Source organism: Saccopteryx leptura, chromosome 4, assembly GCF_036850995.1.
Source record: "Saccopteryx leptura isolate mSacLep1 chromosome 4, mSacLep1_pri_phased_curated, whole genome shotgun sequence".
Classification (NCBI taxonomy): domain Eukaryota; kingdom Metazoa; phylum Chordata; class Mammalia; order Chiroptera; family Emballonuridae; genus Saccopteryx; species Saccopteryx leptura.
In genome coordinates, this window is record NC_089506.1 from 123732371 (window position 1) to 123744219 (window position 11849).

The 11849-nt window shown below is 57.7% G+C and overlaps 1 protein-coding gene across 9 annotated transcripts in view; it reads right to left on the minus strand.

The window, feature by feature from the left end:
• Nucleotides 1–545: 545 nt before the first annotated feature.
• Nucleotides 546–11849, minus strand: part of RBFOX3 (RNA binding fox-1 homolog 3) — a 376035-nt gene continuing 364731 nt past the window's right edge. For 5 of the 9 annotated variants that reach the window (XM_066381461.1, XM_066381459.1, XM_066381460.1 and 2 more), the window contains 7 exons: nucleotides 11674–11734; nucleotides 9604–9657; nucleotides 9171–9303; nucleotides 8212–8392; nucleotides 7223–7293; nucleotides 5421–5499; nucleotides 2394–3770 (listed from right to left, as the gene is read on the minus strand). In XM_066381461.1, coding sequence (XP_066237558.1) covers nucleotides 3726–3770; nucleotides 5421–5499; nucleotides 7223–7293; nucleotides 8212–8392; nucleotides 9171–9303; nucleotides 9604–9657; nucleotides 11674–11734 — 624 coding nt within the window. In that variant the 3' untranslated portion in view covers nucleotides 2394–3725. Of the gene's footprint in view, nucleotides 2068–2393; nucleotides 3771–5420; nucleotides 5500–7222; nucleotides 7294–8211; nucleotides 8393–9170; nucleotides 9304–9603; nucleotides 9658–11057; nucleotides 11193–11673; nucleotides 11735–11849 lie in introns of those variants that run through there. The other 4 variants (XM_066381464.1, XM_066381463.1, XM_066381456.1 and 1 more) reach the window with 3 other exon arrangements.

Sequence of the window (11849 nt, forward strand, 5' to 3'; positions counted from 1 at the left end):
AGTCCCACCTCCAGTCAAGGCAGGGAAATTAATATGTCAGCACTTAAGCCCGTACCTTCCCAACCTCCCCTCCCCCCCCCCCCCCCCCCCCCCCGCCATGGGTGTAATCGCTCTGAAATAAAGACCCAACATTGTGAAAATGAAGAACTCAAGTCTGAGAAGTAGCATGGGCTCTGTGGGTGTCAGAGTTTGGCCCTGCCCCAGGCCCAAGGCTGTTAAACTCTTGGTCGGAGTCTGCTGCTTCCCTTCCTGGTTCTCCCTCTTCCCGGGTGGGATGGTGTCCACTCTCCTCCAGGCCAGCCTCCCAGGAATGGGGGCTCACACAGATGGAAGCAGGGGGCTTACCCCAAAGCAGCTCCTCAGTGCTGTGGGCCAGATTATAGAGACTTCCTCTCCAGCATCACTGACAGTGCTCACCTGCATTCTCTCTCTCTCACACACACCCCCCCCCCCACTCCCAGGACCCCAGCTCTGAGGCCAGGGAGGGCTGTGTGAGCACAGGAGCACCGGCCCAGCCTGGCCTGGCATGGAGTGGGAGTGGACAGTCTGGACGAGAGGCTCGGGGGTGGTAAGATCTTTCTTAGACTCCCTTAGGCCACCTGGGACCAGCTGCTAGTCTTCTGGCGCCCTCCACCCTGTGCCTGGGAGCTGCCAAACCAAGACAGCTGTCCTAGTTTGAAGAAAGAAATCTTTATTAATAACCTTAATAATAATACTGTTAATTTGAATGGTCACACCTGGGAAGCATACAGAATGGTAAGAAAGGAAGCAAGGGCCTGGCTGCAGTCCTGGGGGGCCGGGAGTACGCGGCTGCTGCGAGAAAAGGGTCCAGCACGGCAGGTGCTCTGTACAGGGATGGGTGGGCGGGGCTCTGTACAAGGGGAATAGAAAAGGAGTCTCGCTTCAGGAGCTGATGCACAAATAGAAAGTGAGGTGTCGTCCTTTACTTTTTAAGTTTCACTAGACAGTAGTGAAGGCATGTTGGGAGCCTGGATTTTTAAAGTTTTTTTGCTGCTGCCCCAACTCCAGCTATCTGCCTGGCCAGTGGCTTTTTCTGCTACCTGCTGTCTGCTGCCCCTCCCCCCAGACCTTCCCGGTGTCCCCTGCTCCCCTTGCTCTGGCCTGGCCATCTAGATCCGTCATTGCGTCTAGACCTGTAGCACCATGACTCCCAGCCTCACGTGCAGCCAGGTGCTGGCCGGCCTCTCGACTCCCTTGTAGGACGGCTCTCTGCAGGGCAGCAGCAGGCAGGGTTTATACCAGCATGCACCACGAGGTCAGCTGTCTCTCCCACAGACCAGGCGCAGGGCCTCCAGAAAGGGAACCAGACACAGCCTCTCAGAGCAAGTCCTCGGTCTCCAGTGTCCACCACTGTCCCACATTCTTAGGTACAGGAGTCAATCCTGGCTGGGGAGCCTGGGAACCCCTCATTTGGAGAGAGGTATGCCTAGCTGTCCCATAGTTCTGGAAACATGTCAGCCCTTGGTGTTGGGGTAAGACCCCAGGACTGCTGGTTGGACACAGCCTCAGTGGACTGTAAACGCCTTCCCCAGGTTTGCAGGACATGGGAATTGGTGGCATGGCATTGGTGGGGGGGGGAGCTGGGGTCCAGAGAGCATGACACAGGGTGACTGGGCAGGGGCCGAAACCAGAGCCCTGGGAATGAGAAGCTGCCCCCTCCCCGCACCCACCCTGGCCCAGCCACCCCTCCACGGCACAGTTGGCAACAAAGGTCAAGTCCTGCTGGCCCACTCTTCCCGGCGAGGCCTGTGGCCCCTCCACTGCAGGCCCCACACTGCCTTGGGAGTGGGGGCCAGGAAAGGAAGACTGGATAGAAAACGGAGGCCTGTTCCCTCTCGCTTGCCCCCGGGGCGGGCGGACATGCTCCTTGCTGCGGCGCCCTGGCACGCAAGACTTGGACGTGGTGGATGCGTCTTGGTTTGGTTGTTTTTTGTTGTTGCTGCTTGGATCTTAACATCTTTTTGTGTTTTATGTTTTGTGATTTTTTTTGTTTGTTTTTTTGTTTTTGCCCTTCGTAGTCCAAGAAGGAAACGGTGGACGCTTTCACTACAACAGAAACAGAAAGGGACTTGCAGTTTCGCAGAAGCAACTGCAGGCGTGCAGTGAGGACCGGGCCCAAGACCCTGTGGGGTAGGAGGGCGGCCGTTAAGCATGCACCCTTAAGTCCTAGCACACCCCCCACCCCCATCACTCCCCCACCCCCACCCAGCTTTCAGGACCCGTCATCTCTGCTGAGCTGGAGTTAAGAGGGGATGTCTGTCTTCCAGGGAATGGAGGAGCTACAGGGAGCCTGGCAGAAGATGGGCTCTGCTGAGGTGGGCAGCGGCCTGGCTGGCTGCAGTAGGCAGGCGGAGGTCAGGGTGGGGTGGATGGCCAGGTGGGTGATGGGGAATGAGGCAGCTGCAAAGGCGGTGCTCTGGGCAATGGGAGGTGTGGTGGATGGCACCCTGGGCATGATCTGCCCACTGCACCAGCAAGGAACCTATGCCCTGGCTGGCAGGGACCCATGCCTGCTAGCTGGCCATCGGCCAGAAGCTCAGCTTGGCACTTTTGGATTTCCTTGGTCCATGCCACTTTTTCCTGTAATGAAGGTGCTGGTGGCAAGGGCCTGGCCTGTCTGGGGGGACTCCTCTGGAAGCTCCCTAGGCTGCAGCACCCCCACCCCCAGCATCTCCTCCCAGAGCCCACAAGCCCTGGGAATGGTGTGAGCTCCCAGGGACAGACTGAGCATGGTGCCCCTCTAGATGAACGGCTAACATGGGGGGGGGGGGACGCTATCCTGCCAGCAAGGCCTGAGTTGGGCATCACCCTGCTCCTGACCTGCTGCCCCCGGAAGCAGACCCAGGTACAAAGGTGTGTCTGAGTTCGGGAAAGGGAAGGAGGCACCATGGCTCCAGAACGAGCAGCAGGGACAGGCTGGCTGGGACCCCAATCTCAGGGAGGACAGAAGGCCGTGGAGCACTGCAGGGGGGCACAGCTGTCAGGCTACCAGGTCTTCTGGTAGGGACATTTCTTCCTTCACTTTGACTTCTTACAACAGAGGCTAAGGAACCTCTGAGACTGGTGTGGCTCCTGCAGGACTGGCAGGAACATCCAAAAACTTTAATCAGCAAGTTAGTCTCAGCTGGATGGGAGAGAGGGGCAGAAACGCTGCCCTGTGACTAGCTGAGTAAGGGGAGCATTGGTGAGGCTGTGAACCCACTGACGGTAGTGGACAGCAGCCCCTTGCGGTCAGCACCCCAGGGGAGGAGCAAGGACTGTGGCCGGGCTGGCTGGGGGGGGCTTCCTGGCACAGGCATCTTCTGTGGCTCTGTAGACCCTGAAGACAGGAGTGGGTCACCCTCATGGGTGTGGGTCTATTGCTAGCTTTCAGGGAGGGGTTCTCTGCCCAACCTAGACCCTCCCCCTATGTGCATACCGTACCTGAAATGGCTGGGGTGGGGGCACAACATCAACAAGGTCAAAATAGGAACCAAGATTTCAGACACACAGGGGTACCAGGGTCAAAGACACGCACACCATCGTGGGGGGAGCCCAGCTGGCTGGAGGTAAAACCTATGGACTTTAGCGTCGCAGAGGTCAGCAGTGTGTGTCGCTGACCGGGAGGGGCGCACTGTCCTCCTGGTGGCTGTGCCTGGCTTTGGACTGCTGGGTTTGGTGTGTACTAGACAGTCTGTGAATGCTGTTAGGGGCGGGGCCTCTTGCTAGTAGGGGGTGAAGCGGCTGCACCCTCCTCGGCAGAGGCTAGCCTGCAACATCAAAGATGAAAAACAGCCAGTCAGTACCGCCTTTTGGTTGGGAGGAAAAAGCAAAAAGAAAAAAAAATAGATAAGGAAAAAAGCCCCAAGAGAGAAACAGCTAACTCCCATGTTCTGCCCCCTCATGGTTTGCCTTGAGGAGAATGGAGGTGGTTGTCATGGCAGCAGGAGGGGCTCTGGGCCTGTTTCTGATGTCATGGTGGCCTCAGGGCCAGGACTTGGGTCTGCAGCCACCATGCTTCTGGATAACAAGGTGTGAGATGGCTCCTGGGGACTGTCTTGGCTCAGGCCTGGACCATCATCGCCCCTTCGTTCTTCATCGGGGGAGGTCTGAGAGCCCGCCCCAGCCCCCCAGGGCTCCTGTGGGGCAGGGCTGAGTGCCTCCACGTATGGGACAGACGGAGACCTCCTGCCAGGGTTCCCCTAGCTGTGGTTCTTCCAGGAGGGCCTGTGCCTGCTTTCCTCACTCCTGGAGCTTTCTGGGGGCACCAGGGTCTCGCGCTTCTGTCTGTTGGGAAAGACAACTCTTTGGCATTCTTATTTGCCGCTGGGTTGGGGAGGTGTCCACAGGAACCTCCCACTCTACCCACCCGTTTTGCCAGGCACAGCAAGAGAAGAAAAATTGAGGGGAAAATAAGAAATCTTAAAAAGAAAAAAGAAAAGATAAGAGGGAACCTTCTGTGAATGAACGGAAGCCGTTAGCTAGGCAGAAGGCGATCAGATCCTGGGCCTGCAAGCCACAGGCTGGGGCCTCCATCCAGGAGGAGCGGCCCCCTGCGGTCGGGTCCTCTGACTGCCAGCAGTCACCACAGGCTGCTCGGGATGTCTGAGGCAGGTCAAAAGTCAAAAAAGACAAAACAAAAAGTGGGAGGGAATAATCAAAACCAAAGGAGATGAAAAAATCCATATTGGCTCTGAACCTCCTCCCTGCTTACCCCCCCAAAACATTTTCATCTTTGATGCTGGATGTCAAGCTAGCTAAAAACCGACATGAATGGCCCCGAGGTGGGGGGCAGGGTGGGAATGGGAAGTTGGTGTCCAAGGGAAGCAGATTTCAGGGTACAGAGTGAGCAGGCCTGTACATGTTGACAGCTGGCCACATGTGCACACACACACACACACACACACACACACATGGGCCCACCAAGAGCGCACCCCCTCTCTTCCCTGCACCACGCTGGCAGAGACTGAGGACAGCAGGCCCCGTTTCCCCAGGACAGGACCTCCAACCTGGGAGCCAGGGGCTTGAGTGAGGCACAGCAGGCAGCCTCAATGTGAGGAAAGGCACAGCAAGGGGTGACAGGACACAGAGACCATGGCATGGACACACCCACATGAGGAGAAGAGGGGCCCTGCCTGTCACTGGAGCCACAGCTGGAAAGGTCCGGTGGGTTTGCTTGCTGGGAAGGCAGGGCTGGGCAGGACTTTAGTTGCCACACCAGGATGCTTCCCAGAGGGCCTGGCATCATTACCAGGTAGTTGATTTTCTGGGCAGACTTGCCTCTTCCTAACTCCACAAAGGCACAAATGGGCAAGTCCCCTCCCTCCACAACTCAAATTCAGGCCTTGGTCCTTTTGGCCACCAGGCCTGATGCACTGGCCTGAGGTCTGGGCTGTTCTCCTCAGGGCCTGCCTCCTTACCATGGTTCCGATGCTGTAGGTTGCCGCGGGGCCGATGGTGTGGTGGTAGGGGTCAGCAGCCGCATAGACTCGGCCGTAACTGGGGAGACAGCACAAGGAGGGGTGTGGAAGAGAGGGGGACAGGTGAGGGGTGGCCACATGTCTCCCACTGCCTCTCTGACATTTCCTGAGCACCCTCCGCACAGTCCTCTCCCCCACCCCCGCCGCGTGCCCCCTTCGTTGTCCTTCCTGCCTGTTTGGAAGGAAGTGTCTGGAACACAGCTGGCTACCCTCTCAATACATCCAGTGTGCTTACCTGATGGGGGACCTGCCCTACTGGGCGCTGACCTGACAGGGGACCTGCCCTACCGGGTGCTGACCTGACGGGGGACCTGCCCTACCGGGTGCTGACCTGACAGGGGACCTGCCCTATCAAGTGCTGACCTGACGGGGGACCTGCCCTACTGGGTGCTGACCTGACGGGGGACCTGCCCTATCAAGTGCTGACCTGATGGGGGACCTGCCCTACCGGGTGCTGACCTGATGGGAGACCTGCCCTACTGGGTGCTGACCTGACGGGGGACCTGCCCTATCAAGTGCTGACCTGATGGGGGACCTGCCCTACCGGGTGCTGACCTGATGGGAGACCTGCCCTACTGGGTGCTGACCTGACGGGGGACCTGCCCTATCAAGTGCTGACCTGATGGGAGACCTGCCCTACTGGGTGCTGACCTGATAGGGGACCTGCCCTACTGGGTGCTGACCTGATGGGGGATGGGGAACCTGCCCTACAGGGTGCTGACCTGATGGGGGACCTGCCCTACCAAGTGGCACACAGAAGAGCAAAGGGTCCTCACAGAGCTTGTGTGGAGGAAGAAACCTTGATTTCCAGAAAGAATGGGACCAAGTTTAGGGAAGGAGTTCAGATAAGGGAGGGAAGACCCAGGGCAAGGGGGGGCGTGGGGGGCGGGGACTTTGCTACCCAGGAGGCAAGTGGCACTGTGCCCACTTTGATGGTCTTCCTCTTAATTTATTTTGCCTGTGAAATACCTGCTTCTTAGAGGATGGGGCTGGGCTGTGGGGCCTGTTGTGTGCTTGACAAAACACACACACCTGAGCCACCAGAGAGTGTGAGGAAGATGTGTGGGTCCTGGGAGGGCCGCCTGCTGCCTGCCACAGGGAGGGCAAGGCGGCCCCCAGGCCAGAATCAGTGCCATGGACAAGAGCAACATCTGTCTTCCATGAGTGTCCACCATGTGCCCAGCACAAGGACTCGTACCCTTCCCCAAGCAGGAGCTCTGTGGCCAATAGGCCTAGTGCCCACAGGGAAAACTGCCAGGTTGGGATATTACTGGGCAACCCTCAGGACCTGACCACAAAACACACAGCGCCACCCACTGGCCTCTGAGTGTGCTCACTTCTGGGTAGAGAACCCTCTCCCCAGCCCCCAGCTTATCACACCGCCAGGAGGAGGCAGATGGGCACAATCTGCCCTTCCTGGGAGCCCTGAGAATGTCAGAGGGTGCGGGGCAGAAGCCAAGGCTCCGGATCACCTCTCGATTGGGGCCTAGAGCATGGGGGAAGGAGCTGTCTGCTATCTGAGAACTGAGGGGAGAACAGCCTCTCCATTGTGCAAGCAGGAAGTGATTACATAAATTGGAGGGATTGCTGTTTTGGGGTCTCCAAGCACATTCATGTCTACGCTCCTCTGTCCAGACCCTGCGCCCACTAGGGGGACGCATCCCCAGGCCCCTGTGGGTAAGGCTTACTGTTGGTCTGAGCCCAGCCCAGGAGGGACCAGTCCATCACCTCCCACGTGGTACCTGTCACTGTAGGCTGCCGCTGCCGCCGCCGCTGCTGCTGGCTGAGCGTATCTGTAGGCTGCATAGCCTCCCTACAGGGTAAGGGGGAGGGGGAGACACACAGGGGCTTAGTGGGGGGTACACAGCCTTTCAGCCTTCACCTTGGCCGGTTAGCAGGTGCAGGCCTGGAGGCATCTAGCTTTCAGTCTAATGGAAGTCCAAGGACTGCACACTGCCCAGTAGCATGTTTCGAGGTGAGGCAGAGTGTCCATTCACTTTATTTGTTCATTCACACACCGAGTCTTGCATTCAACACACACAGGTGGACACTAATGACACGCCTGGCGGCCATGTGCAAGGCTTTTTAGCACACTGTAGGTGCCCATAGACCTGTACCAGGCCAGCGAGCCCCTGACTTAGATGCTGACAGACATGGGGAACCCATGGCTGACTCTGGGTGCCATCCTGAATAGTGGGAAGGGTGAAGGGCAAAGGGCATTGGCTCAGACCATGCCTTGGCCCTGGCACAAATGGATCTTGTGCTGGGCCAGGTACGTGTGTGAGGTGGGGGTCTTCAGCAAGGGCCCTGAAGCAGTGAGTTCAGCTCCATGAAGAAAGAGAGAAGAGAGAACCCCCCTCTGCCCAAGGGTCTGCCTTTGAGCTCCTATTTCTGGGTCTCTCCCAGGGCGTTGCCTCTGGGACTCCCTCAGGGTGCCCAACATGGTTAGACAAGGGAGACACACTGCCCCATCATACAACACCTTACAAAACGGGGAGACGTGCCTTTGCCTCACTGGGCTGCTGGGACAGTCCTTACTACTCCCAGTATGAGCACAGATAACCCCGATTTGATTGTGTAAGGTCCTCAGGGGTGCAAGGCCCCGTCCTCCTGTGTTCTGAGGACAGGAGTGGGGTGAGGGAGGGGCGTGGGGACGAAGAAGTCACGCTTTGCTCCTGGAAACACACCAGTGCCCAGGTGCCTTCCCTCCCTCCCCCGGGGCTGCACTTACATAAATCTCAGCACCATAAAAGCCATCCTGATACACGACCCTGGAAGCAAATGGACAAGAAAGTGGTGGGAACGCTGGAGAGGCGGGGTAGGCCGGCTCCGGTGTCTGCTGAGGAGGGAGAGGGCAGGGTGCCAGCCCTGCCCATGGGACTGGCATTTTAACAAGCGTTTGCTCCAGTGCCCTGTTTTGGTATAACAATAGAGTAACACCCTTGCTGGTCAGCTCCGTTCTCCCACAAACCCAGGGGCCCAGTGGCCCACCTTGCTTTCCTTCCCCCCACTCCACCCCAGGTGGTTCTCCTCCCCACAGGGAAGAGGCCACAGCCCCAGGGCCATGGTCCAGCATGGGCTTAGACAAGGCCCTCGCTGAATTCCAGGACCAACCAGGATCCCCTGAGAGGACCCAGCATGGGCTCTAAATTTCCTCTAAGTGCCAGGGACCTTAGGTTCCCATGGCAGGGTTTGGGGTGCTGCATATCAAGAGGTCACTACAGTACCAAGGTTTAGGGCAGGGTCGGGAACCTATGGCTCACGAGCCAGATGTGGCTCTTTTGATGGCTGCATCTGGCTTGCAGACAAGTCTTTAACAAAAATAATAATAACGTTAAAAATATAAAACTTTCTCATGTATTACAATCCATTCATTTCCTACTGCTCATGTTCAAGATTGCTGGTGGCTAGAGCCAATCACAGCTGTCCTCTGGGACAACACCAAATTTTTATTGGATAATGCGTAAGGTACACGGGTTGTTGTATGGCTCTCACGAAATTACATTTTAAAATATGTGGTTCCTGGCTCTCAGCCAAAAAGGTTCCCGACCTCTGGTCTAGGGGTTCTCACAGGCCCCTGCAGTTCTGAAAAGGCTGCCTAATCCTCTGGGTGCCCCAAGCCTCCCTCCCCACATCCTCTCAGCCTTTCTCCATGCTTCCCTCCCGTGCCCCCCCCCTTCAGGTACTCACGCTCCGTAAGTTGGGATGGGGGGCGGGGGTGGCGCAGCCCGAAACGTATTATACACCGCCCGGCCCCGGCCTCGTAGGTGCGCGCCCCTATAGGCAAGGGCTGTACCGGTGGTGGGGTAGGGGAACCCGGTCACTGCAGGAAGGGGGTGGGAGAGAGGGCAGTGAGTGGGAAGGCAGAGACAGGGTGAGCGCAGACTGGACCTCTAAGCCTGTGTGTAGCCACACGATGCCATGCCATGCTCGGCCATGCCAAGCTCCGTCATGCCAAGCTCAGCCATGCCTGGTAGGATCACACCCACCAGCACCGCCCACCTTGGCCACACCCACCGGCCCTGCCCGTGCTTGACTGTAGCCACACCCACCAGACCACACCCCCTGGCTAAGGTCTTCTGGCCGTGCCCCTACCCAACTGCTCCTTGACTCCAGCCTTTACCTGCATAGAATTCAGGCCCATAGACTGCACCTACCACAGGGTTGAGCTTCCAGCCTAGATCAGGAGCAAAAAATCCAGTCACCGTCTTCCCCATCCTCTTCCCATCGCACACTACACCAGGGAACCCTCCTTCTCCCTGCAACATTCTGAGAGCGTGGACCCTCCTTTTGCAGTATGAGTGGCGGGGGCGGGGTACAAATCCTAGGCCTCTTCCAAAGAGGCAGCCTCACCGGCTAGGCTTTCTGCTTCCTAATCACAGGTATTGAGTCATTCCCCACCCCTCTGCCTGGGGTGTGTGTCTTAATTTGTTACAAATTGTGGCCCTCCCCAGCCTGCCCAGGGGCTCAGTCCCCAGCACCCTCAGGTCTGGTGATCCACAGGAGAATTAGGAAGGGAAAGTGGAGCGGTTATGTAAATGCATGCAGGCCCCCACTGGGGTAAGGGGTTCTGGAGGCCAGACGGAGCCCAGTCATGGGAGTGCTGTCTCCTGGAGGTGCCTGGCTGCCTTCCAGAGGGCCAGAGAGCGCTCCGCCTCTGCCAGAAAACTTCTCCCACCTCCTGCCCCAGAGTCTGTGTCCTGAGCTGGGGAGGGGGTTCCCCAAAGCTCCTCTTCCTCATGCTGAGTCCTCTCAAGCTATCTTCCTCTGTGTTAATCCCCCAAGCAGCCAGTAGAAGGAGCTTGGGGAGGAAGGTCCTTTGGACTTGGATAAGGATAGCTAGCACTTCCTGAGCACTGGGCCCACCCATTGCAGTAGGGGTCTACCCTCCTATTTTACAGATGAACAAACGGAGGCTCAGAGGTGCAGCAGCCTCACATCAGAGCTGGCGCATGACAGCCGGACCCACGTTCTGGCTGCTATGTGCCCCCCCCCCCCATAATCTGCAAAACAGTCTCTCCCCCTGCCTATGAGCTGCTCATGGCTGGCTGTTCCTGGGCCAGCCTTCCTCTCCCACTAGGGACCCAGGTGCATAATCTGAGGCTTCTAGGGGTGGAAACCAGCTGGCTTTGAGTGGGCTCTGGCCCCATGCCTTCAGATAGGGTGCCCCACTGCTGGGTGGGCCCATTCTCCACACCATCCTTGAGCCCGAGGGCTGCCTTCCATCTCTGGTCCATAGCACACCGTGGCACAGACGTTTGTGCCTGAATGCCACTGCTGGGGTCTGATAGCTATTAATCTCTGGAGAGGAGGGAAGAAATGTTCCATCTCCTGGGAAGACCTCCAGTCCCAGGAATGGAGTCTTCTTGGTAAAAATCCACAATACAGCTGAGTCCTGGAGGCAGTGACTGCCTTCCCCAGCACCAACCCTGGCGGCTCTTCTGGGCCCACTCTCGAAGGTAGAGTTGCTGCGCTTCACCTCCCCCTGCCAATTCTAAAGTCCTGGGTGCCTTCACCTGTCAATTCTGACCCATTGCACAGTTAGAGACCCCAGATCAGAGGGAGCTTGAGACCCACCTGGGTGGTCAGCCTCTTGTTTCTTCTGTAAATACACCTGGTCAAACTTGGTGGGCTTGTTTCTACAGTGAACTTCCCTCAAATTTGCTTGGCAGCCAGCACTCATTTCATCTTCAAAGAGGACCAACCCCTTTCCTGCTCAAGGTCAGGTGCGCAGAATGACTACTTGGTGGACACACACAACTAGGGGGACTCTAGTCCTAGGGGCCTCAACCTCTCAGTATTTCCAAGGCCTGGGGAGGGGGGACTGTCTCGCCCTTTGTCATCACACTCACTCAATATTGGGCACCTTTATCTAGCTCAGGCCCTCCCTTAGGGCTTAGAAATAAGAAATAATCCAGGAAGTGGCCACTGTCCCCCTGTGCCTGAAGCCTGTTCACGTGACCTCTGGGTGCCACACACACTTGGAAAAGCTCGGAAGTCTCGCAGCTGAGTGTGTGGGGGTGGCTGTCCCAGCTTTCCTTCTGCTGGTAGACATGCCCCCTTCTGACGGGGAGCGATGGAACACCAGGGGCACCGAGCATCCAGGGAGGTTCAGTCTCCAGCTGGGCTCCTCCAGGGCCTCTCTGTCCTGGTGGAGGCCCCTCCAGCCTCCTTGGGGTCCCAGGCCCCTTACCATTGGTGTAGGGGTTCGAAGTCTTCTTGTTGGTCATGACTCGGGCTGTAGCATTATTGACCTGCCCAGAGAGAGGGAGGGAGACGGTGAGGGAAGCATTAGCCTCTTGGGGGCCACTGGCCACCCCAGTCCTGCTCTGTACTTCTCCATGGCCCCTCAGAGGAGGCTGGGGGTTG